General features: G+C 49.3%; 3 protein-coding genes across 6 annotated transcripts in view; 2 read left to right on the top strand and 1 right to left on the bottom strand.

The window, feature by feature from the left end:
* Nucleotides 1-7,984, top strand: LOC129704359 (zinc finger protein 420-like). 3 transcript variants are annotated; one of them, XM_055647448.1, is made up of 2 exons: nucleotides 1-1,137; nucleotides 6,989-7,984. In XM_055647448.1, the coding sequence occupies exons 1-2, from the start codon at nucleotides 338-340 to the stop codon at nucleotides 7,788-7,790; spliced, it is 1,602 nt and encodes a 533-aa protein (XP_055503423.1). In that variant the 5' UTR covers nucleotides 1-337; the 3' UTR covers nucleotides 7,791-7,984. The 3 variants fall into 3 exon arrangements, with proteins under 3 accessions (XP_055503423.1, XP_055503426.1, XP_055503425.1); XM_055647451.1 differs by having other exon boundaries at nucleotides 1-1,161; nucleotides 7,001-7,984; XM_055647450.1 differs by having other exon boundaries at nucleotides 1-1,185; nucleotides 7,028-7,984.
* LOC129704334 (gastrula zinc finger protein XlCGF7.1-like) lies at nucleotides 5,397-26,803 on the top strand. 2 transcript variants are annotated; one of them, XM_055647409.1, is made up of 3 exons: nucleotides 5,397-5,764; nucleotides 19,498-19,705; nucleotides 25,565-26,803. In XM_055647409.1, the coding sequence occupies exon 3, from the start codon at nucleotides 25,628-25,630 to the stop codon at nucleotides 26,606-26,608; it is 981 nt and encodes a 326-aa protein (XP_055503384.1). In that variant the 5' UTR covers nucleotides 5,397-5,764; nucleotides 19,498-19,705; nucleotides 25,565-25,627; the 3' UTR covers nucleotides 26,609-26,803. The 2 variants fall into 2 exon arrangements, with proteins under 2 accessions (XP_055503384.1, XP_055503383.1); XM_055647408.1 differs by lacking the exons at nucleotides 5,397-5,764; nucleotides 19,498-19,705 and adding an exon at nucleotides 24,194-24,356.
* Nucleotides 12,178-27,831, bottom strand: part of LOC129703875 (zinc finger protein 208-like) — a 92,392-nt gene continuing 76,738 nt past the window's right edge. Inside the window, exons 11-15 of the mRNA XM_055646549.1 lie at nucleotides 26,483-26,591; nucleotides 26,107-26,398; nucleotides 24,006-24,310; nucleotides 22,255-22,407; nucleotides 12,178-13,284 (exon numbers count right to left, since the gene is read on the bottom strand). Coding sequence (XP_055502524.1) covers nucleotides 12,462-13,284; nucleotides 22,255-22,407; nucleotides 24,006-24,310; nucleotides 26,107-26,398; nucleotides 26,483-26,591 — 1,682 coding nt within the window. The 3' untranslated portion in view covers nucleotides 12,178-12,461. The remainder of the gene's footprint in view (nucleotides 13,285-22,254; nucleotides 22,408-24,005; nucleotides 24,311-26,106; nucleotides 26,399-26,482; nucleotides 26,592-27,831) is intronic.

Below are 27,831 nucleotides of genomic sequence, written 5' to 3'. Positions count from 1 at the left end.
TGTAAGTTTTCTACAAAGCAAATATTTTACTGATAACAGATAATGGGTTGTTGATGTTTCCAAGGAAGAAATCACAGGACCCAATTACATTGCGTGTAGGAAGGAACAGCAGATACTGGTTTACACCGAAGATAGACACAAAATGTTGGAGTAACTCAACGGGTCAGGCAGCATCTCTGGAGAAAAGGAATGGGTTGAGACCCTGCATCAGACTCAGAAAAGAAACAGATGATATTTCGGGTCGAAACCATCCTTCAGACATTAGACAGGGACTTTACTACTTTTGTGGCTGGGAGTGATTTAAATCCTCTTGTTCGGTCACTGTTCCCTTACACCAATGAAACCGTTCCCATGTTCTGACTGTGGAAAGAACTTCAAGCAATCAAGTGATCTCATAAAACACAAGCGGGTTCACACAGGGGAGAAGCCGTTCACCTGCTCCGAGTGCGGGAAGGGGTTTACTCAGTCGTCCTCTCTGCTGACGCACCAGCGGGTCCACAGGGGGGACAGACTGTTCACCTGCTCCGAGTGCGGGAAGAGGTTCAGTCGATCATCGTCCTTGCTAACCCACCAGAGGGTCCACACTGGGGAGAGGCCGTTCACCTGCCCCGACTGCGGGAAGGGATTCACTGAGTCATCCAGCCTGTTGAGGCACCAGCGGGTCCACACTGGGGAGAGGCCGTTCACCTGCTCCGAGTGCGGGAGGAGGTTCAGTCGGTCATCGTCCTTGCAGACGCACCAGCAGGTCCACACTGGGGAGAGGCCGTTCACCTGCTCCGAGTGTGGGAAGCGGTTCACCCGCTCTTCCAGCCTCATCACGCACCGGCTGATCCACGCCAGCGAGAGGCTGTTCGCCTGCCCCGAGTGTGCAAAGCGGTTCTCTCAGTCGTCCCGGCTGGCGGCTCACCTGCGAGTCCACACCGGCCACAGGCAGTTCATCTGCCCAGAGTGTGGCAACGGGTTCGACCAGTCATCCCACCTGGTGGCCCACCAGCGCATCCACACCGGGGAGAAGCCATTCATCTGTGCCAAGTGCGGCAAGAGATTTGCGTGGTCCTCCAGCCTGAGGAGGCACCAGCGGGTCCACACCGGGGAAAAGCCCTTCACCTGCTCCGAATGCGGGAAGGCGTTTTCCCAGTCTTCCGACCGACTCATGCACCAGCTGATTCACAACAGGGAGCACATGTTAACACAAAGTGCTGGGAACATTTAAACTCCGCTTCAGATGGCCAGTGTCCATAGGAAATATGAGCAGATTTAGGCCAGTCTGCCCATTGGTCACCTTCCTTAGTCCCTTCAAGTCTGCTCCGACATTCAATCTTGGCTGATCCATTTTCCCTTTCAACCCCCTTCTCCCGCCTTCTCCCCATAACCCTTGATGCCCTTAGTAATCAATAACCTTCAATATCCGGTTTCAAGATACCCAATCAATTCCACAGATTCAATACCCTCTGGCTAAAGAAATTCCTCCTCATCTCCATTCCAAAGGCAGGTCTTTTTCTTCTGAGTGTGCCCTCTGGTCTTAGATCAGTGGCACAACCGGTAGAGCTGCTGCCTCACAGTACCAGAGACATTTGTACGATCCTGACTAGCGGTATTGAGTTTGCACGTTCTCCCAGCCACAGGCTGGGTTTCCTGCAGGTTTCCTCCCACATTCCAAAGACCTGCCAGTTTGTAGGTTATTTGGCTTCTGTAAATTGCTCTGAGTGCATAGAGAGTGAATGAGAAAATGGAATAACGTACTAGTGTGGACGGGCGATTAAAGGCATGGACTCCTTTGGCTGAAGAGCCTTCCACGCAGTATCTCAAAACAAAATAAACTCCTCCACCACTGGAAACATTCTCTTCACATCCACTCTATCTAGGTTCTTTATTATTTGGTGGGTTTCATTGAGATCACCCCCTCATCTTTCCAAACTCTAGCAAGTACAAGCCCAAAGCCATCAAGCGCTCTTCAAAACCTATCCCTAACCAGTCTGAAGTAAGGGTCTCGACCTGAAACAGCACCCATTCCTTCTCTCCAGAGATGCTGCCTGTCCCAGAGTTACTCCAGCTTTTTGTGTCTATCTTCGGTTTAAACCAGCATCTGCAGTTCCTTCTTACACACTCTTCAAACAAATACCCACTCATCTCCAGGATTATTCTCATTATGTCTCGACTCTGCAGTTACTAGGCCACATTGTATTGACGACCTAACATATTCCACTGTTGATTGTCTGCGGCAGCTGACAATGCACTGACTGATCACAATAGAGCCCACCTTCCAACCAACTTCCCCAGCCTCGGTGCCTCCTCTTGCTGTGTTCCAGCCTCCACCACAACCTTCCAGCACTGAGCACGTCTCTGGGACGGAGCAGGGTCTTTGTTTCCGTCTGGTACATTGCGGCCAGAGATAAGCTCACCGTTATTCTATAAAACGTCAGGGATTTGAGCAGAATAAATGCTTTGATTTTTTTTTTTTGGTTGTTGCTGCCTTGTTAATGCTGCAGCTGAAACAGATTTACTGATTTTGTTGATCATTAGAATATTTAATTGTTATTTAGGGTAACCGCTCGTTAATACAGACATTTCTTAAATGGATTTTGCTTACGACGGACTGTCTGATGAAGAACGCAGGCTGCTGGTTACACTGCGGAGGCCATTGAAATTAACGAGGAATTGATATTGACAAGGCATTGACATTGACAAGGATAGATATTCACGAGGCATTGATACTGACGAGGCATAGAAATTGACAAGGAATTGATATAGGTGAAGGGGAAAAGATTTAATAGGAATATGAGGGGTAACTTTTTCACACAAAGGGTGGTGGGTGTATGGAACAAGCTGCCATAGGAGGTGGTTGAGGCTGGGACTATCCCAACATTTAAGAAACAGTTAGACAGGTACATGGATAGGACCGGTTTGGAGGGATATGGACCAAGTTCAGGCAGGTGGGATTAGTGTAGCTGGGACATGTTGGTCGGTGTGGGTAAGAAGGGCCCATTTCCACACTGTATCACTCTATGACTATAACGCGGTGTCGCTTGGATCTGCACTTAAATCTCTTAAACAATGTAGCAAACAGCTTTTAGTATATTTAACTTAAAAAGATCTATGTATTTGAAAACAACCAGTTGTCTCAGTGACCACTAGGTGTTTGGAGCAAACCCCTTACTTGGTTACTGTGGATCATCAGTAAAAACGTACACCATCCCCCCCAATGGTCTGTTATTGGTTTGGTCTGAATTGGTTTGCAATCCAATTCAAATCCCGACGTAAAGCAACTGGACGCATACAAACTCCATACAGACAGCACCCGTGGTCAGGATCGAACCGGCGGTGTAATGAGGCATCAAATGGCAGAATCTAACGGGGATTCAATAGGGTGCAAGCAAGCCGGGCGAGTGGGTGAGAAAAACAAACTCATCCACGTCAATACACCTCAGAAAATGTGACGTTTTAAAGTGATGACAGATTGGGAAAGATTATTTCAAAGGCCTTGGGTATCCGAAAGATGAAAGCAGGTCCAGCGGACTGTTAGAAAGACACCACCAGAAGCGGACATCATCCTCATCAGACACCACAGGGCGGCACACTGGCGCAGTGGCAGAGTTGCTGCCTTATATGCTTGCAGCACCAGGGAACCGGGTTAGATCCCGACTACGGGTGATTTCTGTTCTTTCCGAGACTGCGTAGATTTTCTCCGAGATCTTCGGTTTCCTCCCACACACCAAATACGTAAATTGTCCCTAGTGTGTGCGGGATCGCTGGTCGGTGCGGAATCGGTGGACTGAAAGGCCTGTTTCCGCCCTGTATCTCTACACTTAACTAAATAAGTTTTCAGTGTTTCCCTTTGCAAAATCCGGCCACGGGTTCTGTCTCCTACGGGGGTGAATGAGCCTGGATAAGAAAGAAGAAAAGACACAAGGTAGACGAAAATGCTGTAGAAACTTAGCGGGTGAGGCAGCATCTTTGGGGCGAAGGAAATAGGCAACGTTTCGGCTCAAAACCAATCTTCAGACTGATGCTGAGGATGGGGGGGAGGGACACGGGAAGAAGAAAGGAAGAAGAAAGGAAGAAGTGGCGCCTGTGAGCTGAGAAGGGGAGGAGAAAGTAGGGACTATCTGAAATTAGAGAAGTCAATTTTCATTCCGCTGGGGTGCAAACTGCCCAAACAAAATATGAGGTGCTGCTCCTCCAATTTACGGTGGTCCGCACTCTGGCCATGGAGGAAGCCCAGGGCAGAAAGGTCGGATTTGGAATGGGAGGGGGAGTTGAAGTGCTGAGCCACCGGGAGATCAGCTTGGTTATTGCGAACCGAGCGGAGGTATTCGGCGAAGCGATCGCGAAGCCTATGCTTGGTCTCACCGATGTAGAGCAGTTGACATCTAGAGCAGCGGATGCAATAATGAGGTTTGAGGAGGTGCAGGTGAACCTCTGCCGCACCTGGAAAGACTGCTTCGGTCCTTGAATGGAGTGGGGGAGGGGTAATGCGGCAAGTGTAGCATTTCCTGCGGTTGCAAGGGAAGGCGCCCGGAGAGGGGGTGGTTCGGGTGGGAAGCGGCAAATTGACCCGGGAGTTACGGAGGGAGAGGTCTCTGCGGAAAGCAGACAGGGGAGGAGATGGGAAGATGTGGCAAGTGGTGGGATCACGTTTATGTGTCCTTTGTTCAACGATCAGAAAGAAAAAACTCTTACACCGAGGGCTGTTCAGTCACAGTAAATCTCAAAACGTTAATCGAATCCCAGATTGTTTTGTTCAAGAGGTCGGTGGAGTGCACCGGCACAAAGTGCTGGAGTAACTCAGCAGGTCAGGCAGCGTCACCTATCCACATTCTCCAGAGATGCTGCCTGACCTGCTGAGTTACTCCAGCACTTTGTGTATTAACCATCATCTGCAGTTCTTGACACATGGGTTGTCTGACCGTATGCATGGCGGTGGTTGTTACCCAGAATGCCGGCGCCCTGGAATACGCCCTATAGATGGAGGAGGACGCAGGTTTCGAGACCACATATCGGAAGTGACGTCGGAAGCATGCGCAGCAACCGCCTCTGACATCGGCACTTCCGGAAGGTCGGCGGCAGGTAGGAACTGAGCGCCGGCGCGCAGCGTTCATCAGCACCGGACCCATCCGACCGGCGCCGGTCCGTGCGAGGTTTGGATAAACGGAGTGGTGGATGCCAGTTTATCTGCCCGTCCGCCCGCCGCGATCCGCACCCGTGACCCCGGGGATCCCCCCGCTTTGTCTCGCCAGTGCGGCCTATGATGCATTGCGGGCCCCGGGCCGCGCAGGCGCGTCTGCGTGCAGCTGTCACTCGCAGAGCGGTTGCAGGCGCGATGCGGATTGTGGGTAATAAAGCGGCCATTGATTACCAACCCTGGGGACTTGTGGCTGCAAAAAAAAGGTTAGGCAGCAACTCTGGAGAACATAAATAAGGAATGTTTCGGGTCTGGGACACTTCTAGCAACAGTTGCGATCAATACTGTTGGAAAGTTAATCAGGGGCAGCATGGTGGCGCAGCGATAAAGTTACTGCCTCACCATGCCAGAGACCAGGATTCGATCCTGACTACGGATGCTGTCTACAGAGTTTGTACCTTCTCCCTGTGACTGCTTGGGTTTTCACTGGGTGCTCTGGTTTTCTCTCACGCTAAAGACGTGTAGGATAGTGCTAGTGTACGGGGTGATCGCTGGTCAGCACAGTATCGGTGGGCTGAAGGGCCTGTTTCCACGCTGTATCTCTAAAGTTTATCTGTAACTGGACGGAAGCTCCTGATGAGAGTGAGTACAATCTACTAACACACAGCCCACCATCAAGATGGAGATTATTTATTCCAAATTACTGTGCAATTTTATATATGTATTTTAAATGTATTTTGCAGATATTATAAGCAGCGTGTTTATGTATGGGATTATCAAACCTATCATCTTGTCAGATCAGCGGTGTCAGGTAATTCTCCAGCAACTGAATGTCATTGATCTATGAAGGAGTGGGAGCCACTTGTCCATTTCATGTTTGGGAGAAGACTGCAAACTGTGGTTGACCAGGATGGCACTGATATGTTCACAACCCGTTTATAACACAAACCATACACAGAGCAGCTAGAGTCACAACCACTACGTGAATCTACGACTGGAAAGAGCTTTGACCCAGTTACGCAGCAGAGATGGCTTCCTGAACGGAGCCCAGAAAGGAAAACTAACCAACTAAGTGAGAGAGTGACTGAAGAAGGGTCCCGACCTGAAACGTCACCTATCCACGTTCTCCGGGAATGCTGCCTGACCCGCTGAGTTACTACAGAACTTTATGTCTTTCTTTGGTATGAACTAGCATCTGTAGTTCCTTGTTATCGCCAGTGAGGGAATGTATTGGATGAATCAAGGTGGAGAGAAGCAAAGTGTTAACATTAATCCAAAGTTCAGAAGGAGTAGGCATATGCAGTAAACCCTCATCTTTACAGACCTCTTTGCAACGGATTTCAGTTATAGCGGACTGTCTCTTTAAGAACACAGACTTACACTGAGGAGGCTATTGACATTGACAAAGTATTGAAATTGACAAGACATTGAAATGAAGAAAGAATTGACAAGCAATCCCAACACTTGACTCTATTCAACAATGTAACAAACAGCCTTTAGTATTTTTATGTAACAAAAATACATTTTTGGCTGTTAAAAAAAACTTATTTAAAATAACTAATTAATTCACCGCGAGGTGGTTGGAGCAAATTCCATACCTGGTTATAGCTGATAGTAACGGACACCATTCACTCCCTGAGTAGTCCATCATGACAAGGGTATACTGTATTTCCCTAGGTCAAAGAAATACATGAGTCCTGGTTGTCGAACGTCGGAATAAATTTCCTCTCCAGATTGAAATCGGTGGATCATGGTCGGGAGGGATTTTTACCTGTTCTGTGTGTGGGAGGAGATTCTCTGATTTCTTCTCCTGTGACAGCGACATTGTCCCGGCGTCAATAACCCAACACCGTGAGAACACGCCAGCGGCTCGATGAGACGTAAGCAAGTCCACGCTGTGGAGAGGCCGTTTACCTGCACCGTGTGTGGGAAGGGGTTCGCTCAGTCGTCCGGTCTGGTGAAACACCAGCGATATCACTCTGCGGAGACCCCCTTCATCTGCCCGCAATGTGGGCAGGAATTCACTCGGTCATCCAGCCTGATGAGGCACCAGGAGGTCCACACCGGGGAGAGGCCGTACACCTGCACCGAATGCGGGAGGGGCTTCACCCGCTCCTCCAGCCTGATGAGGCACCAGCTGGTCCACACCGGGGAGAGACCCTTCACCTGTTTTGAGTGCGGGAGGGGATTCACTCGCTCCTCCAGCCTGATGAGGCACCAGCAGGTCCACACTGAGGAGGGACCCTTCATCTGCACCGACTGCGGGAAGGGCTTCAGCCGGTCGGCCAACCTGCTGACCCACCAGCGGGTCCACACTGGTGAAAAACTGTTCATCTGCACCGAGTGCGGGAAGGGCTTCACCCAGTCGTCCAACCTGCTGACGCACCAGCACATCCACACCGGGGAGAGGCCGTTCACCTGCTCCGAGTGCGGGAAGGGATTCACCCGCTCGTCGGACCTGATCATACACCAGCGGATCCACACCGGGGAGAGGCCGTTCACCTGCACCGAGTGCGGCAAGGGCTTCACCCAGTCGTCCAACCTGCTGAGGCACCAGCGGGTCCACACCGGGGAGAGGCCGTTCACCTGCGGCGAATGCGGGAGAGAGTTCACCCGGTCCTCCCATCTACTGAGACACAGACGAGTGCACGCTGAAGGGAATGTTTAACCATTAGCCGAGACACCAGTGAATGACTGCCAGTGTTTGATTCTGCCATTACTGCCTCTGTTCATCACACCCAGGACTGATTCTTGGTCACTGGGCACAGTCGGGGTCTGTTTATGCTGATATTAATCGCCCCTGTAACTGGGCTGGAGTTTAATGTTCTGCATCTGTCACATATAAATCTTTTATGGTTGAAACACTGAGCCTCAAGTCTTTAATTAATGCAAGGAAAAGTGTCAAGAGTCAAAGGGGTCAAGAGTGTTTTATTGGCATAAATTCTGAAACAGAACAATGAAATTCGTACTTGCAGCAGCACAACAGATAGGTAGACAGAATACTCTGTTAAACCCACAATAGATGACAAAAATCCTTCATTATATATAACAACACATCAAATAAATAGTGTACCGAGGTACAATGAAAGGCTTTTGTTGCATGCTAACCAGTCAGCAGTAAGACTATGGAGTTTATACATTCTCCCTGTAACAAAGTGGATTTTCTCCGGGTGCTCCGGTTTTCTCCCACCCTCCAAAAACGTGAAAGTTTGTAGGTTTGCTGGCTCGAAGGGCCGAATGGCCTCCTCCTGCACTATTTTCTATGTTTTCTATGTTAATCGGCTTCTGTAAATAGTCAGTATTGTGTAGGATAGTGCCCGTGTACGGAGCGATCGCTCGTCCGAAGGGCTTAATTCCATGCTGTGTCTCTGAAGTCTAAAGTAATGACTATATATGATCACACTCAAGCCCTCCAGTGTACAGATACACAAGAAAGGGAATAATAATGCAAAGTCAAAAATAATGACCCCAAATCTATATATTTTGGAGCATATTTGGGGGTTGTAGAGTTTAATAGCCTGATGGTTGTAGGGAAGAAACAGGCTCATTCTTCACGCTGGCTGGAGTGAAATGAGAGCCTGACCAGGGTGGTGTGGGTCTCCGATGATGCTGGCTGCCTTCTTGTGGCGGCGACTGTTGTAGATGCCTTCGAGTGATGCAGAGTAATTCACTGGATAATCAAGCTCTCCCACAAGCCTACTCTCTCTGCCTCTTCCTTTCTTTTTCCCGCCCCCTCCCACCGACATCAGTCTGAATAAGGGTCTCAACCCTAAACATTGCCATTCCTTCTCTTCATAGATGCTGCCTTACCTGCTGAGTTTCTCCAGCATTTTCGTCTACACTGGATAATCAAGGCCATTCAGCCCATTGAATGCCGCCAGTGTTTCTGTTGTGTGCTGCTTTTTTCCAACTGAACTCATTAAACTATTCTCAAATTTCCTTCTCTTTGCATCAGTGCAGCAAGTCACATTTATTTATATAGCACATTTAAAAAATAACTCTCGTTGGCCAAAGTGCTTTACATTTGTTATAAGAATAGCACAACAAAACAAGCTACATACATATATACATGTAGCCCTCACTCAGATGATGTCAGGAGAGAACTGGTAGAGTTGCTGCCTCATGGCGCCAGAGACCCAGGTTTGATCCTGACCTCGGGTGCTGTGTATGTGTGTGTGGGGTTTGCATGATATCCTTGTGACCCTCATGGGTTTCCCCCGAGTGCTCCTGTTTCCTCCTACATCCCAAAGATATGTGGGTTTGTAGATTAATTGGCCCTGGTGTGCAGGGAATGGGTGAGAATGTGGGACCAGAGGACAGCCAGCACAGGCCATAATCAAGGACAGTCTCAGCCATCTTCTTCTCCTCTCTCCCATTAGGCAAGAGGTACAGAAGTTTGAAAACACATACCTCCAGATTTAGGAGCTATCAGGCAACGGAACTGTCCTCTCATCAGGTTGAGTGCAGTCCTGACCGCCCATCTATCTCATTTAAATGCACTTTATCTTGCTCTAAAAGTCAATCCCTTTATCCTATATCTTTAAACTGAGGACGGCTTGATTGTAATCATATGTAGTCTTTCCACTGCGTAGATAGCGCGCAACAAAACAGCTATTTATTCTACCTCGGTAGACGTGATAATAATAAACTAACCTGTAGAACTTGCAACTTTAGAACAATAACCAAGTTCAGTTCTGCTTTATTGTAGCCTGGTGCGAAAACGAGTGTAGTGTGTAAATTGTCCACATCCAACAAACTTAACCTCTGAGCCCAGCGTGAACACGCTGGTGTTTCAACGTGGAGGAGGACTGAGCGAAGCCCTTCCCGCATTGGGGGCAGGTAAACGGCCTCTCCTCGGAGTGGACCCGTTGGTGTTTCATTAAATCGCTCGATCCGTTGAACTTTGCCGCAGTCAGAACATGGGGACGGGTTCGAGGCGAGAGCTCTGATCGGGAGGTTAATCGGGGAACTTCCTCGGCCTGATGGAGACTCCCGACAGTTCGGTTGAGGATAATGTATGGGTTAAATCTACACCCAGGAGCTGCAGAGCGATTAACCGGTTGTAGGAGACGCCGCTGCCGGGACCCCGGGCTCCAAACCCCGGTTGCATGAAGCGCAGCTACCGGGACCCCGGGCTCCAAACCCCGGTTGCATGAAGCGCAGCTACCGGGACTCCGGGCTCCAAACCCCGGTTGCATGAAGCGCAGCTACCGGGACCCCGGGCTCCAAACCCCGGTTGCATGAAGCGCAGCTACCGGGATTCCGGGCTCCATACCCCGGTTGCATGAAGCGCAGCTACCGGGACTCCGGGCTCCATACCCCGGTTGCAGGAGACGCCGCTGCCGGGACCCCGGGCTCCAGTCCTCCGGCACCAATCTCCGACTTTGTCCTCCAGCCTAGTCCAGGATGCATTGCAGACCCCAAGGCGACGCATGCGCGGCGTTAGCACGGCGGGCATAGAACATATTCCAGGCGCGGGAGGATTGTGGGTAAAGAAGCCTCCATTGATTCAGCCCTCTCCTGGGACTTTGGCCCCTGTTCGCAATTACGCCCTGTAATTACGGGGATTAGGGGGTTGACATGGCAGTGGGGAGGGAGTAATATGCATATGGTGACAGTTAGACACACCAGGAACTGCAGATGCTGGTTTACAAAAGTAACTCAGCGGGTCAGGCAGCATTGCTGGAGTAAAAGGATGGGTGACGTTTCCGGTCAGAAGCCTTTTTCAGACTGAAAGTAAATGGGAGGAAACTGGAGGTAGATAAAAGCAAGAACAAATCAAGGTCGGCAACCGATAACCAAGGAAAGGTGAAGCCCATATTGGCCCCAGTGTTGGTTGGGGAAGGTGAGTACAATGATGCAAACAGAGGAACTCGTAGGATCACGAGGGTGGGGGAGGGGGTTAAGAGAGAAGGAATGCAGGGGGTTACGAAATTAGAGAAATCAACGTTTATACCGCAGGGCTGTAAGCTGCCCAAGCGAAATATGAGGTCCCGTTCCTCTAATTTGCATTTAGCCTCACTCTGACAGTGGAGGAGGCACAGGACAGATTCAGATTCAGATTCAGATTCAATTTTAATTGTCATTGTCAGTGTACAGTACAGAGACAACGAAATGCATTTAGCATCTCCCTTGAAGAGCGACATAGCAAACGATTTGAATAAAGGTCAGTATGGGAACAGGAATGGGTTACAATGTTTGGAGATAGCGTAGGCCAAGGCAGACTGAGCATAAATGTTCAGTGAAATGATCACCCAGTTTACGCTTGGTCTCCCTCATATATAGGAGCCCACACCAAAAACAACAGATATGGTAGGTAAGATTGGAGGAGATGCAAGTGAACCTCTGCCTTTGGAGAGACATTGGAGTCTGAGGATGGTGTTGAGGGTGGAAGAATAGGGACAGATGTTACATCTCCTGCAGTAGCATGAGAAACTACCTGGGGAGGGGATGGTTTGGGTGGGAAGGGATACGTGAACCCAATGAGTGGAAAGCAGGAACGGGTGGCGATGAGAAGATATGACTAGCGGTGGGATCCCATTACATGTTTTGCTGAAGACGTGCTCAGACCGCCTTGGCTTTGAAGTGTTATAATCAGTACATATATCTCTATATATATATATATATATATATATATATATATGTGTGTGTGTGTGTGTGTGTGTATATATATACATATACACACACACACACATATATATATATGTGTATATATACACGTATATATATACATACATATATATTGAATATATGTACATATATATTTTCAATATATATATATATACTGTATACTGAACTTTTGTTGTGTAGGAAGAAACTAGATGTTCGTTTACATCAAATAAGTGAACCTCTACCTCACCTGAAAGGACTGCCAGGTTCCCTGGATGGAGTTGAGGGACGAGTTATAGTACACATATTTTTGCTGTTTATTGTGGTTTACACAGTACTCTGTATTCATAACTCTTGTACTGCTTTAAGTTGTTCTGTGTCTGGGAGGAGATTCGTTGTTCTGTTTCAAGACATGGCAATAAAACATTCTCGACTTGACTCTTGACACAGTGTTTAAAGCAAAGCTGATTTATTTCTCACAGGCTCTGAATATTAAAGTTCAGCCCAGTTTTCGGCTAAAGTTCAGCCCAGTTTTCGGCGTGAGTAATGTCCGCAAAAACAGACCGTAACTGTGCCCAGTGATGAACATCAGCAGAAACCGCAGAGTGCAACACCCTCAGTTGCTTGTGAACCCTCTCTTTACCGCAGTTCACTGCTTGTGTTGAAAATTTCTCTCAGCCATGAGCTCGCGGGTACGTCAGCAGCAGCAAGTCTTCAATATTGTGTACGTTTAAACTTTCTCCCCGTCGTGAACATGTCGATGCCTCAGTAGGTTGGACGAGCGGCTGAAGCGTCTGCCGCATTCGGAGCAGGAGAACGGCCGCTTCCCGGTGTGGATCTGTTGGTGCCTCAGCAGGTGGGAGGAGCGGATGAATCCCTTCCCGCACTGGGAGCAGGTGAACGGCCTCTCGCCAGTGTGGACCAGCTGGTGGGTGAGGAGGTCGGAGGACCAGATGAAGCCCTTGCCACATTCGGTACAGGTGAACGGTCTCTCCCCGGTGTGGACCCTCTGGTGGGCCATCAGGTTGGTCGACCGGGTGAAGCACTTCCCGCACTCGGAGCAGGAGAACGGCCTCTCACCTGTGTGGACCCTTTGGTGCGTCAGCAGGTGCGACTCCAAAATGAACCCCTTCCCGCACTCGGAGCAGGTGAACGGCCTCTCCCCCGTGTGGACCTGCTGGTGCCTCCTCAGGTTGGCCGACTGATTGAACCCTTTCCCGCACTCAGAGCAGGTGAACGGCCTCTCCCCGGTGTGGACCCGCTGGTGGGTCATCAGGCTTGAAGACCGTGCGAAGCCCTTCCCACACTCGTTGCAGATGAACGGTCTCTTCCCGGTGTGGACCTGTTGGTGGGTCGCCAGACTGGACGAGAGAGTGAAGCCCTTCCCGCACTCAGAGCAGGTGAACGGCCTCTCCCCGGTGTGGACCCGCTGGTGCCTCATCAGGTCGTACGACTGAGCGAAGCCCTTTCCACACTCGGAGCAGGGGAAAGAGCCCCCGCCCGTGTTAACTCCCTGGTTAGACGACATTGTGTATCCGACCTGCATTCCATGCAGTCAACTGACTGGTCTCTGGACCCTGAATTATTAACCCTAGGTCAACCTTGCCACAACCAGGAGAAATAGTGAATAACCTCCCAGATACAAAACAGATAGTCTCTTCCCTCCGTGATGCACCGATTTCTTGCTTACAGTTCAATAAAGTATTGCCATACCTAAGCACATTCCTTGATTAGCTAAGTGTACCGTAATAATCCACTGACACCAGTAAGAATGGAGAATTCTTTCTTGTCGAAACATTAACCAAAAGATTGTTGGATTGTTTTTATCAGGGAAATACTGACACAGAAGGTGGCTCCTGTCTAGATTGGTTCTTCGAATCCTCTCTCACACACGTGCTTGGTTTTTTCACCGCTGGTGATCGTGCAGAAAGTCATCTCTGGCCGTGTAACTGGGCCGAAGTTTTCTTCCCACAGTGTGTACACTCAAACAATTTCACCGTGCCAAGCTTCTCACTGCCCTGCTGATGGCGATAGAGTTTGCAGTCTTCTCCCCCAAGCAGCTCCCATTTCACACTCAATGATCAAAGACGTTCAGGTGCTGGAGAACTGACTGATAATGTGGTCCTGGTGTCAATTTAACACTGAGGTTCCCACCCACAAATCTCTGCTCAATTTAACCTGCAAAATAAGCATACAAAAGACACCAACAGACAGGGCCATTTCAGACTAGAACATTTTAGTCTCTGTGTTGAACTGCGATGTATTTGAATGGCACATTTACCACTGATCGAGTGTCACAGTGACGCCACTGGTAGAGCCTCTGTCTCACAGCACCACAGATGCTGCCTGACCTGCTGAGTTCCTCCTGAACGTTGCATTTTGCTCAAGATTCCCAACATTGCAAGTCGGCACAGTGGTGCAGCGGGGGAGAGTCCTGGGTTCGATCCCGACTACAAATGCAGTGTGTACGGAGTTTGTATGTTCTCCCTGCCTTTCTGGGCAACTACGCGAATGGGAACAATTTACAGAAGCCAATGGACCTGCAAATGTGTGCAGATTTGGTCCCCTAATTTGAGGAAGGACATTCTTGCCAATGAGGGAATGCAGCGTAGGTTCACAAGGTGAATTCCCGGGATGGCGGGACTGTCATATGCTGAGAGAATGGAGCGGCTGGGCTTGTATACTCTGGAATTTAGGATGAGAGAGGATCTTATTGAATCATATAAGATTATTAGATATTGAGTTAGATAGAGCTCTAGGGGCTAGTGGAGTCAAGGGATATGGGGAGAAGGCACGCACGATTTATTGATAGGGGACGTTCAGCCATGATCACAATGAATGGCGGTGCTGGCTCGAAGGGCCGAATGGCACCTATTTTCTATGTTTCTATTAAGGGTTTGGACATGCTAGAGGCATGAAACATGTTCCCGGTGTTGGGGGAGTCCAGAATTAGGGGCCACAGTTTAAGAATAAGGGGTAAGCCATTTAGAACGGAGAAGAGGAAACACTTTTTCACACAGATCGTTGTGAGTCTGTGGAATTCTCTGTCTCAGAGGGCGGTGGAGGCCGGTTCTCTGGATACTTTCAAGAGAGAGCTTGATAGGGCTCTGAAAGATAGCGGAGTCAGGGGATATGGGGAGAAGGCAGGAACGGGGTGCTGATTGTGGATGATCAGCCATGATCACATTGAATGGCGGTGCTGGCTCGAAGGGCCGAATGGCACCTATTTTCTATGTTTCTATTAAGGGTTTGGACATGCTAGAGGCATGAAACATGTTCCCGATGTTGGGGGAGTCCAGAACTAGGGGCCACAGTTTAAGAATAAGGGGTAAGCCATTTAAAACGGAGATGAGGAAAAAAACGTTTTCACACAGAGAGTTGTGAGCCTGTGGAGGCCGGTTCTCTGGATACTTTCAAGAGAGAGCTTGATAGGGCTCTTAAAGATAGCGGAGTCAGGGGGTATGGGGAGAAGTCAGGAACGGGGTATTGATTGGGGATGATCAGCCGTGATCACTTTGAATGGCGGTGCTGGCTCGAAGGGCCGAATGGCCTACTCCTGCGCCTATTGTCTATTGTCTAAATCTACACTGGTCCCACCTGATTACGTTTGGCCCACATCCCTCTGAACTCCAGCCCATAAACATGAATTAAGGAGAATGTTAAAGAGGCCCCGACGTATTTGGGATGCGAGAGGAAGATGGGGAACACACGTCACTGGGGACCGGGGATTCTCCACACGGGAGGCGGCGACTCTCTCGGGCACAGGGGAGGTTGATTAGTTAACACTTACCATGGAAGGTGTATAGAGGGGAGAAGTAGATGGTTCACACACAGCGACACAAGGTCCAGGAGCCGGACGCGAGTGCAGGGGGCGAGGGGAGCAAAGCCCGGAGTCACGGGCGTATTCCCGCACCGCACTACGCATGCTCCCCCGCTCGCTTCCGACATCCCTCCTATGCGCATGCGTCGCCGTCACCTTCAGCGGGGATAAGATCCATTCCCCCGCGCTAGTGTTTCTGGGTAATTGTGCGGCCATTCACACGTCCGTAAAACGGTGTGACGCTCGCCAAACAGTTTCTCATGGGCTTCCTGGGACAGGTTTGGCTTTTTAAAAAACTAAACGTTGATCGTCCCTAAATAGGAAGAAGCTTTTTTGAAATTCGGAGTTTTGCAGCATGTTTTGGCTTCTTCTGTAGTGATTTTAGAAATTGCAGATACACAAATTTTGCTGGAGAAACTCAGCGGATGCAGCAGCATCTATGGAGCGAAGGACATAGGCGACGTTTCGGGCCGAACCCCTTCTTCAGACTGGGATGGGGGGGGGGGGGGAGAAGGAAGGAAAAAGGGAGGAGGAGGAGCCCGAGGGCCGTGGGATGGGAGGAGACAGCTCAAGGGTTAAGGCAGGGGAGGAGACAGCAAGGGCTAGCAAAATTGGGAGAATTCAACGTTCATGCCATCAGGACGCAAGCTGCCCAGGCGGACTTAGAAATTGCAAATGCTGGTTTGCACATAAAGACACATGTGTTGGAGTAACTCAGCGGGACAGGCGGCATCGCTGGAAAACATGATAGGTGACGTTTTGGGTCGGGATGTTTCCAGTCTGAAGAAGTTACTACAGCATTTTGTGTCATGAGATTCCATCATTTGTTAATGTGCAAAATTATTTGACTTTACTAGACTATTCCCTGCCCATTAAAGCCATCATAAGGCAAATTCCATCGACCTCAGTTTTAGTTTCCCACTTTTAGATTATTTTTCAAGTAGAAATTCGAATGATAATGGCCAAACACATGCAGGCAGGACTATTGTAGATGGGGCATCATGGTCAGCATGGGCAGTTTTAGGCTGAATGGCCTATTGTCTATGGACTATGACTCCAAAAGCCAATATAAGACACAAGAAAGGGTGGTACAGAGACCTGGGTTCAATCCTGACAATGGATGCTGTCTGCACAGAGTTTGTTTGTTCTCCTGTGACTGCGTGGGTTTTCTCCGGGTGCTCCAGTTTCCTCCCACACTACAAAAACATGCAGGTTTGTCAGTTTTGGTAAAATCGTATTGTCCCTATTGTGTAGGAGAGTTCAACTGTTGATTGCTGGTCAGTGCAGAGTTGGTTGGCCAAAGGGCCTGTTTCTACATTGTATGTCCAGGTGCTAAAGTAAAGTAAAATATCAAAAGGCTGATCTGGAATAGGAGTTGATGGAGCAAGGTAGTTAAAATTGAATAAAAACAATGTTTAAAATGCACACACATAATTCAGGTTGGGCAGAATCAGCACAGATTGAAAGCCTTCTATGCTGTATGACTCTTTGGGATATGGGCAAATGGGGCTAGCATAGATGGGGCATTGTGATTGGCATGCACAAGTTGGGCTGATGGGCCTCTTTCCATGCTGTGTGACTATGACTTCAAAAACAAAAGATTCACTTCTTGGAAAAACCATCAAGGTCAAACCTCGATGTTGATGTTGTTAATGCCATGTATATCAATTCAAAAAAACATTTAGCACTGAATGCAGTGGTCGAGGTTTATTTATTTGACATGGTAAATGTTGGTGTGCGATTTTAAACTTAAGGCAGATGGATTCAGCAGAAATGGTGTTGTGGTAACACACGTCCTTGGCTCTGGCTGCTGTTATCTCGGGGGTTATCAACAACACATTAGTGTATAATTGTTATGTACAATAAGTGACAGAGATGATGACTGAGCATTTACAGGTACAGTAAACCTTCGTTATAATGGACAACGGTTGGGGGGGGAGGGGGAAATGGTATCCATTTTTTGCCGATTGCGTGCTATAACCGGGCAAGGGATTATCACTGTATAAATAGAAGAAACAAACAACTGCAGTTGCTGGTTAATGCACAAAAGTACACAAAGTGCTGGAGTAACTCAGAAGGTTAGGCAGCATCTCTGGAGAGGATGGATAGGTGACGTTTCGGGTTGTGCCTGAAATCCAGGTGAGTTGACGGCCCTGGCCTGCTGGCATGCAGAAGAGAGGCAAGGATCGGCGGAGTCGATGGTCATGGTCCACGTGAGGCCGGAGTGCAAGTTAGGGTCGGCGGTGGCGGCAGTATGTGCAGCCTGATAGCGGCCGAGGGAGCTGTGTGGCCAGCGGTGGTGGCAGTAGGTCTGGCCTGGAAGTGGCCAGGCATGCGTTGCAGGCATTTGGTGGCATCAAAAGCTGACCAGGGAGGAGGTGCGAGCTGGGGGGGGTAGATCTATCCGCTGTAACCAAAATCTGTTATTAGGAGGATTTTTGAAACGAGGATTTACCGTCCTGCTGTGACCACAAGTGGACACCGCTGATGTATGATATCAGTATCCTGGGCCTCTACACCCCCTATATGATACTTTACTGGCTAAAACACAAGGCCCTGCATTTCCATGATCCCCATTTTCCAAACGTCTAGTGACTATAAATAATAGTTATTTGCCCCATCTGGACTCACACCCATCTCTCCCCTACCGCTCCCAACTACCTTCCTTCCTCTGACTTCACAATTCACATTTCTCACACTTGTCCGAAAAAGAGTTACGACAAACACAGGGATGTAATGCTGAGGCTCTACAAGGCGCTGGTCAGGCCACACTCAGAATATTTTGAGCAATATTGGGCACCATATCTGAGGAAGGATGTGCTGGCTCTGGAGAGAGTCCAGAGGAGGTTTACAAGAATGATCTCAGGAATGATTAGTTTAACATATGATGACCGTTTGACAGTACTGGGCCTGTACTCGCTGGAGTTTAAAAGAATGAGGCGGCCCTCATTGAAACGTACAGAATAGTGAAAGGCTTGAATAGAGTGGATGTGGAGAGAATGTTTCCACTAATGGGAGAGTCTAGGAATAGAGGTCATAACCTCAGAATTAAAGGACGTTGTTTTAGGAGGGAGATGAGAAGGAATTAATTTTGTCGGGGGGTGACGAATCTGTGGAATTCTTTACCACAGAAGGATGTGGAGGCCAAGTCAGTGGATATATTTAAGGCATAGATAGATTCTTGATTAATACTGGTGTCAGAGGTTATGGGGAGAAGGCAGGAGAATGGGGTACGGAGGGATAGATCAGCCATGATTGAATGGCGGAGTAGAATGGCCTAATTCTGCTCCAAACACATGGTCTGCTGCCCAAAACATTACCTATCCTCGTTCTCCAGAGATGCTGCATCAGTCTGAAGAAGGGTCTTGATCCGAAATGTCACCCATTCCTTCTCTCCAGAGATGCTGCATGCCCCGTTGAGTTCCCCAGCTGTTTATCTTCGATTTAAACCAGCATTTACAGATCCCCACCCCACCTCCACCCATCAGTCTGAAGAAAGGTTTCGGCCCGAAACGTTGCCTATTTCCTTCGCTCCATAGATGCTGCTGCACCCGCTGAGTTTCTCCAGCATTTTCGAATTTTCACCTTCGATTTTCCAGCATCTGCAGTTCCTTCTTAAACGTTTTCCTTCACATGCTGCCTGGCCCGTTGTGTTACTCCAGCACTTGTTGTCCTTTTGTGCATTAATCAGCAGCTGCAGTTCTTTTCTCAGATTGTAGGGTGGAGCGGACTTGATGGGTCGAATGGCCTAATTCTGCTCCTATCATCACTTATGATCTTATGAAACGTCTCCCATCCATATTCTGCAGCGATGCTGCTTGACCCGTTGAGTTACTCCAGCACTTTTTCTGGACTATAAGTAACAGCCTATCTGTCTGACCTCCCTTCTCTGCTTAAGGTGTTAGTTCTTATAGCACAATCAATATTCTTATGCTTACCCCTGCAGGTAAATACCAGTGGGACAGCCGCGCTCTCTGACGTGTTCAATTCAATTACCGTTTGTCGCATCATCTGTTGCCATCCAGTTCTGACCAATCAGATCGTTCTGTCCGGTGATGTCACAAAGAAGCGAAGGCAGGGTCCGTGGAAGATACGCCCACTTCGAACGTCACGTGGTCAGGCGGATACATTGATTGGAGGCTGCAACATGAGCGGTACTGTTTAAGATTCTCGTAATAATGGTTTAAGAACTAGTAACTCCCTGGTCAACTCGTCCCTTCCCACCCAAACCGCCCCCTCCCCAGGCACTTCCCCCCGGAACATTCCCTCCGTAACTCCCTGGTCAACTCGTCCCTTCCCACCCAAACCGCCCCCTCCCCAGGCACTTCCCCCGGCAACCACAGGAGATGCAACACTTGTCCCTTTACCTCCCCCCTGGACTCCATATTTGAGGAAGGACATTCTTGCTATTGAGGAAGTGCAGCGTAGGTTTACACCGTTAATTGAAGGTACACAAAAAAGCTGGAGAAACTCAGCGGGTGCAGCAGCATCTATGGAGCGAAGGAAATAGGCAACGTTTCGGGCCGAAACCCTGCTTCAGACTGATCGGGGGCGGGGACAAGAAAGGAAAAAGGAGGAGGAGCCCGAAGGCTGGGGGATGGGCTTGTACAAGTCCGAGACAGCAGGGGGACTGAGGAAGGAGAGGAGATAGCAAGGACTAACAAAATTCGATGTTCATGCCCCCGGGATGCAGACTCCCCAAGCGGAATATGAGGTGCTGTTCCTCCAATTTCCGGTGCTGCTCGCTGTGGCCATGGATGAGACCCAGGACGGAGTGGGAGGGGGGTTGAAGATTACAAGGTTAATTCCCGGGTTGGCGGGACTATCATCTGCTGAGAGAATGGAGCGGCTGGGCTTGTACACTCTAGAGTTTAGAAGGATGAGAGGGCTTCTTATTGAAACAAATAAGATTATTAAAGGTTTGGACACGCTAGAGGCAGGAAACATGTTCCCGATGTTGGGGGAGTCCAAAACCAGGGGCCACAGTTTAGGAATCAGGGATAAGCCATTTAAAACTGAGACGAGGAAAAAAACTTTTTCAAACAGAGAGTTGTGAGTGTGAAATTCTCTGCTTCAGAGGGCGGTGGAGGCTGGTTCTCTGGATACTTTCAAGAGAGAGCTTGATAGGGCGCTGAAAGATAGCGGAGTCAGGGGATATGGGGAGAAGGCAGGAATGGGGTACTAATTGGGAATGATCAGCTATGATCACATTGAATGGCGGTGCTGGCTCAAAGGGCCGAATGGCCTACTCATGCACTTATTGTCTATTGTCTTTCCAGTCTTTCCAGCTGAGGCAGAGGTTCACTTGCACCTCTCCCAACCTCATCTACTGCATCCACTTTTCCAGGTGTCAACAGGCGAGACCAAGCGCAGGATTGGCGATCGTTTCGCTGAACACCTCCGCTCAGTCTGTCGTAAGCAAGCTCATCTTCCGGTGGCCCAGCACTTCAACTCCCCCTCCCATTCCCAATCTGACCTCTCTGTCCTGGGCCTCCTCCATTGTCAGAGTGAGGCCCAGTGCAAATCGGAGAAACAGCGCCTCATATTTTGCTTGGGTAGTTTACACCCCAGCGGTATGAACATTGACTTCTCTAACTTCAGGTAGCCCTTGCTTTCTCTCTCCATCCCCTCCTTCTACCCAGTGTTCCACTGATCTTTCTGTCTCCGCCTACATTGCTTCTTAGTCCTGCCCCCTCCCCTGACATCAGTCCGAAGAAGGCACTCGACCCGAAACGTTGCCAATTCCTTCTCTCCATAGCTGAGTTATTGCAACATTTTGTGTCTACCTTCTGAGGGGTAATGTATTGGTCTGGACAGTGACGTATCAATCTGGACAGTAACGTATTGGTCTGGTAGAGTGGGTAGCTGGTACACAATGTTGCCTCACTGCCCAGAGACTTTCTCTGAAACGTTGAGGACTTTCCATTCTCTGTAGTAACCATGAAGAGATAGGTCTGTTTACAAGACTGTTGGAATGCCAGGCCAGTGATGGGACGGGGACGGGTTCAATTCTGACCTCAGGTGCTGCCTCAGCGGAGATTGCACATCCGTGGTTTCATCCCACATCCCAAATGTCTGAAGAAGGATCCCAACCTGAAATATCACCTCTCCTTTCCATGTTCTCCAAGGATGCTGTCTGTCCCGCTGAGTTCCTCCAGCACTTTGTGACCTTTTCTGTAACCCAACATTTGCAGTTCCTCGTTTCTACTGGTTTTGTAGGCTGATCAGCCTTGGCTAGATTGATCCTGTTGTGTAGGGAGTGGATGAGAAAGAGGGATAGCACAGAACTAGTGTTAATGGGAGATCACTGGTCTGCGTGGACTTAGTGGGCCGAGCGGCCTGTTTCCACAAGTTGAACATGATGAAGGTTTTTGACTCGAAACGTCACCTACTTTTTTTCTCCAAAGATGCTGCCTGAGCCACTGAGTTGCTCCAGCATTTTGGGTCTATCTTCCATGTAAACCAGCACCTGCCGTTCCTTCTTACACCTTGAACAATTCCCTGGGTGCTCATGATCAAATTAATAGATTATTAATTGAGGAAGTGCAGCTCAGGTTACAACCTCCCCCCCCCCCCCCCCCCCCCCCACTCCCCACTCCCCAAAAACACTAAGCTCTCATCCATTAGCAGAATGTATCCAGGCAGAGATAGTGAACAGGGCCCAAACTGGGATTTAATTGTCCATAGTCACTTATGAACTCACTGGTGCTTCCGTAGGTTGGATGAATAGCTGAAGCCCTTCCCAAACACAAGGCAGGTGAATGGCCTCTTCCCGGTGTGGACCTGCTGGTGCCTCACCAGGTAAGACGATAAGGTGAACCCCTTGCCGCACTCAGAGCAGGTGAAGGGTCGCTCCCTGGTGTGGAACCGCTGGTGCGTGGTCAGGTTGGACTGGCAGCAGAACTCTTTCCCGCACATGGAACAGATAGAAACATAGAAAATAGGTGCAGGAGTAGGCCATTCGGCCCTTCGAGCCTGCACCGCCATTCAATATGATCATGGCTGATCATCCAACTCAGTATCCTGTACCTGCCTTCTCTCCCTTTAGCCACAAGGGCCACATCTAACTCCCTCTTAAATATAGCTAATGAACTGACCTCAACTGTGGCAGAGAATTCCACAGATTCACCACTCTCTGTGTGAAAAATGTTTTCTTCATCTCAGTCCTAAAAGATTTCCCCCTTATCCTTAAACTGTGACCCTTTGTTCTGAACTTCCCCAACATCAGGAACAATCATCCTGCATCTAGCCTGTCCAACCCCTTAAGAATTTTGTATGTTTCTATAAGATCCCCCCTCAATCTTCTAAATTCTAGCGAGTACAAACCGAGTCTATCCAGTCTATCTTCATATGAAAGTCCTGACATCCCAGGAATCAGTCTGGTGAACCTTCTCTGTACTACCTCTATGGCAAGAATGTCTTTCCTCAAATTAGGAGACCAAAACTGTACGCAATACTCCAGGTGTGGTCTCACCAACACCCTGTACAACTGCAGTAGAACCTCCCTGCTCCTATACTCAAATCCTTTTGTTATGAATGCTAACATACCATTTGCTTTCTTCACTGCCTGCTGCACCTGCATGCCTACTTTCAATGACTGGTGTACCATGACACCCAGGTCTTGTTGCATCTCCCCTTTTCCTAATTGGCCACCATTCAGATAATAGTCTACTTTCCTGTTTTTGCCATCAAAATGGATAACCTCACATTTATCCACATTATACTGCATCTGCCATGTATTTGCCCACTCACCCAGCCTATCCTTGCAGCCTCCTAGCATCCTCCTCACAGCTAACACTGCCCCCCAGCTTCTTGTCATCCGCAAACTTGGAGATGTTGCATTCAATTCCCTCGTCCAAATCATTAATATATATTGTAAATAGCTGGGGTCCCAGCACTGAGCCTTGCGGTACCCCACTAGTCACTGCCTGCCATTGTGAAAAGGACCCGTTTACTCCTACTCTTTGCTTCCTGTCTGCCAGCCAGTTCTCTATCCACATCAATACTGAACCCCCAATATTGTGTGCTTTAAGTTTGTATACTAATCTCTTACGTGGGACCTTGTCGAAAGCCTTCTGAAAGTCCAGATATAACACATCCACTGGTTCTCCCTTATCCACTCCATTAGTTACATCCTCGAAAAATTCTATAAGATTCGTCAGACATAATTTACCTTTCATAAATCCATGCTGACTTTGTCCAATGATTTCACCACTTTATAAATGTGCTGCTATCCCATCTTTAATAACTGATTCTAGCAGTTTCCCCACTACCGATGTTAGACTAACTGGTCTGTAATTCCCCGTTTTCTCTTTCCCTCCCTTTTTAAAAAGTGGGGTAACATTAGCTACCCTCCAATCCTCAGGAACTACTCTAAATCTAAAGAGAATCTAAAGAGTTTTGAAAAATTATCACTAATGCATCCACTATTTCTGGGGCAACTTCCTTAAGTACTCCGGGATGAACGGCTTCTCCCTGGTGTGGCTGCGCCGGTGGATCTCCAGCCAGGAAGGATAACAGAACCCCTTCCCGCAGTCCCCGCACTTCCACACTTTCTCCCCGGAGTGGGTGCACTGGTGCCTCGTCAGATAAAACTCCGTCCACAATCGGGACAGGTGAACTCTTTCCCATCGCTGCGAGCGGAGGCGTCTTCTTCTGCGTACAAAGGCCGAAGCTGTGCAGAGGTCTGCAGATCGAGTGACTTCAGTGAATCTGGACACTTTGAGCTTCCGGTCGGAGGATCGTCCATTACCAACACCCTGTGAGATGTATCCAAAGCAAGAAAGGGCAGCGTGAGGGAGAGAGGTAAACAATAAGCAAGAAAGAAAACTGCTGCTGCTGTCTCTGTTTGTTATCGATTGCCCGACTGAGGTCAGTTGACAGGCCTCACCATGGGGAGGTCCGCAATCCTTCTCCCGTCACGCAGCGACCCTCTGTGGCTCCGGTTTCAACACACTAGGAGCATTGGGAACAGACTTCGCAACCTCTGCAATTCACTGTTGCACCGAACACCACAGCCTCATCCAGCTTGGACCTGCCCCGCAAAGAGTGGGTCGCCCTGAACTGGCTCCGTACAGGAGTCGGCCGGTTCAACACCAACATGCATTCCTGGGAGCTGCGTTCATCAGCAGCCGGTGTGTGTGGAGCTGACCAGCAAACAGCGCAGCACGTCATTTTCAACTGCGCTGTCCTCCACCCCCCTGGTGGAGGGGTAAACCTCACGTCCCTCGACATCAACACATTGAACCGGCTACTGTCAGCGCCTGGAGGGCGTTACATTGCAGAACTGTGGAAGTAGCCTATATCGCAAACCAACCTCCCTTCCATTGACTCCATCGGCACTTCACGCTGCCTCAGCAAGGCCACCCTAATAATCTCACCCTGGTCACTCCCTCTTCTCCCCTCTCCATCAGCCAAGAGGTACAGCTATTTAAAAACACATACCTTCAGATTCGGGGACAGTTTCTTCCCAGGTGATGTCAGGCAACTGAACCATCCTGACACCAGCGAGAGAGCAGACTGACCTCCCATTTACCTCAGCTAAAAATGTACTTTTGTTAGCTAAAAATACTGAAGGCTGTTTTCTGCATTGTTTAATAGAGTTAGGTGATGATCCAAGTGATTGCTTGTCATTGCCAATGCAATTACAATTTGACTGACGTGCCAATTTCAATAGCGTACCTTGCAGCTTGTGTTCTTAAAGAGACAGTCCGCTATAACCAAAATATGTCAGAAAGTGGTCCATAATAAGGAGGGCTTACTGTATAGGAAAGCCTTGAAGTTGAAACAGAGAACTGCAGATGCTAGTTAATAAACAAAAGGACACAAGGTGCTGGAGTAACTCAGCCAGTCAGGCAGCATCTGCATGAAGAAGGGTCCCAAACCAAAACGCCACCTATCCATGTTCTCAAGAGATGCTGCCTGACCTGCTGAGTTACTCCAACACTGTGTGTTTAGGAGAACTTGGGTTCTGATGAAAAAAATAAATGTGAATTCTCCTTCCATCTTCACAGATGCTGGCTGTCTGACCTCGTGAATATTTTCTGTATTGTTTTTACATTTCAATGTAAAAAAACATGTTTCAAGTCGAGGAAAGGGGCGAGGGTGATGCCACTAATATTTCCAGACGGAAACACCGGCCACAGATCCATCACTTGGTGCAGCCGCCGAGAGGGTTCCCGAGTCACGTCCGGCAGAAACCATTCCAGCAATCCGGCATCCGCAGAGAATCTGTGGGAAAGGACCCAATGTGCTGGAGTAACTCAGCGGGCCAGTACATCAACACCGGGGAGAAGCCGTTCACTTGCACCGAGTGCGGGAAGGGCTTCTCCCAGTCGTCCAACCTGCTGACGCACCAGCACACCCACACCGGCGAGAGGCCGTTCACATGCAGCGAGTGCGGCAAGGGCTTCACTCAGTCGTCCAACCTGATGAGGCACCAGGAAGTCCACACCGGGGAGAGGCCGTACACCTGCACCGAGTGCGGGAGGGGCTTCACCCGCTCCTCCAGCCTGATGAGGCATCAGCTGGTCCACACCGGGGAGAGACCCTTCACCTGTTTTGAGTGCGGGAGGGAATTCGCTCGCTCCTCCAGCCTGATGAGGCACCAGCAGGTCCACACTGAGGAGGGGCCCTTCATCTGCACCGACTGCGGGAAGTGCTTCGGCCGGTCGGCCAACCTGCTGACCCACCAGCGGGTCCACACTGGTGAGAAACTGTTCATCTGCACCCAGTGCGGGAAGGGCTTCACCCAGTCGTCCAACCTGCTGACGCACCAGCACATCCACACCGGGGAGAGGCCGTTCACCTGCTCCGAGTGCGGGAAGGGATTCACCCGCTCGTCGGACCTGATCATACACCAGCGGATCCACACCGGGGAGAGGCCGTTCACCTGCACCGAGTGCGGCAAGGGCTTCACCCAGTCGTCCAACCTGCTGAGGCACCAGCGGGTCCACACCGAGGAGAGGCCGTTCACCTGCGGCGACTGCGGGAGAGAGTTCACCCGGTCCTCCCATCTACTGAGACACAGACGAGTGCACGCTGAAGGGAATGTTTAACCATTAGCCGAGACACCAGTGAATGACTGCCAGTGTTTGATTCTGCCGTTATTGCCTCTGTTCATCACACCCAGGACTGATCCTTGGTCACTGGGCACAGTCAGGGGTCTGTTTATGCTGATGTTAATCGCCCCTGTAACTGGGCTGGAGTTTACTGTTCTGCATCTGTCACATATAAATCTTTTATGGTTGAAACACTGAGCCTCAAGTCTTTAATTAGTGCAGGGAAAAGTGTCAAGAGTCAAAGGGGTCAAGAGTGTTTTGTTGGCATATATTCTGAAACAGAACAATGAAATTCTTACTTGCAGCAGCACAACAGATAAGTAAACATAGTACTCTGTTAAACCCACAATCTATCTATCTATCTATCTATATACTTTTAAAACTGTGTGTTTGTGGGTGTCAGATTTGGCATTTGATTCCTTGGTCCGCCAAAACCACACGCAAAAACTCCGAGATTTTTTCCATTTCGCTAGCCATTTCACTTTTACATTCACTAATCCACTCATTACATTTAGACATTTTTATGTACACATTTTTAAATAAAATCCCTCCCCCCCCCACTCACTCAATTTTTCACCTCCTACTGGCCAGCCACCATAACAGCTGCTGCCACCCGGCTCTCCCCCAAAAAACGACGACATTTTTCCCAACAGCTGCTGCCGCCGGCACTCCTCCACTTCCCCCCAGCGCGGCCTCTGTCACGCGGGCTGAAGCCAAACATCGGATGTTCCCCCGCTGCTTTTCGCCGAGCGGGGAAACAGCCGATCTTGAGGCAGCGTGACAGAGCCGGCGCGTCAACGGCCTGTCGGCCCGCAGGGTCTCGATGTCGTAAGCAGCGTCTGGACATCGTACGCACAGTATCGACGGCGTACGCAGCGTCTTGACGCCGTACGCCTCGCCCGCAGGTTCACTCGGCAACACGCCCGCCCGCCCGCCCACTCCACCCTCCCTCCCCGCACTCGGGGTCTGAAGCACGTTCGGGGACCAGACCCAACGGGTCTGCACTTGGTCTAGTAAACGATAAAAAATCGTCCACTATATATAAAAACACATCAAATAAATAGTTTTAGTTTAGTTTATTGTCAAGTGTATCGAGATACAATGAAAAGCTTTTGTTGCGTGCTAACCAGTCAGCAGTAAGAGCACAATAAGGGAGTTTACACGTTCTCCTTGTGACCACTTGGGTTTTCTCCGGGTGCTCCAGTTTCCTCCCACTCCAA

This window comes from Leucoraja erinacea, chromosome 15, assembly GCF_028641065.1.
Source record: "Leucoraja erinacea ecotype New England chromosome 15, Leri_hhj_1, whole genome shotgun sequence".
In the NCBI taxonomy this organism is placed as follows: Eukaryota; Metazoa; Chordata; class Chondrichthyes; order Rajiformes; family Rajidae; genus Leucoraja; species Leucoraja erinaceus.
Note: the sequence above shows the minus strand (reverse complement) of the source record. Positions and strands in the feature narration are given on the sequence as shown.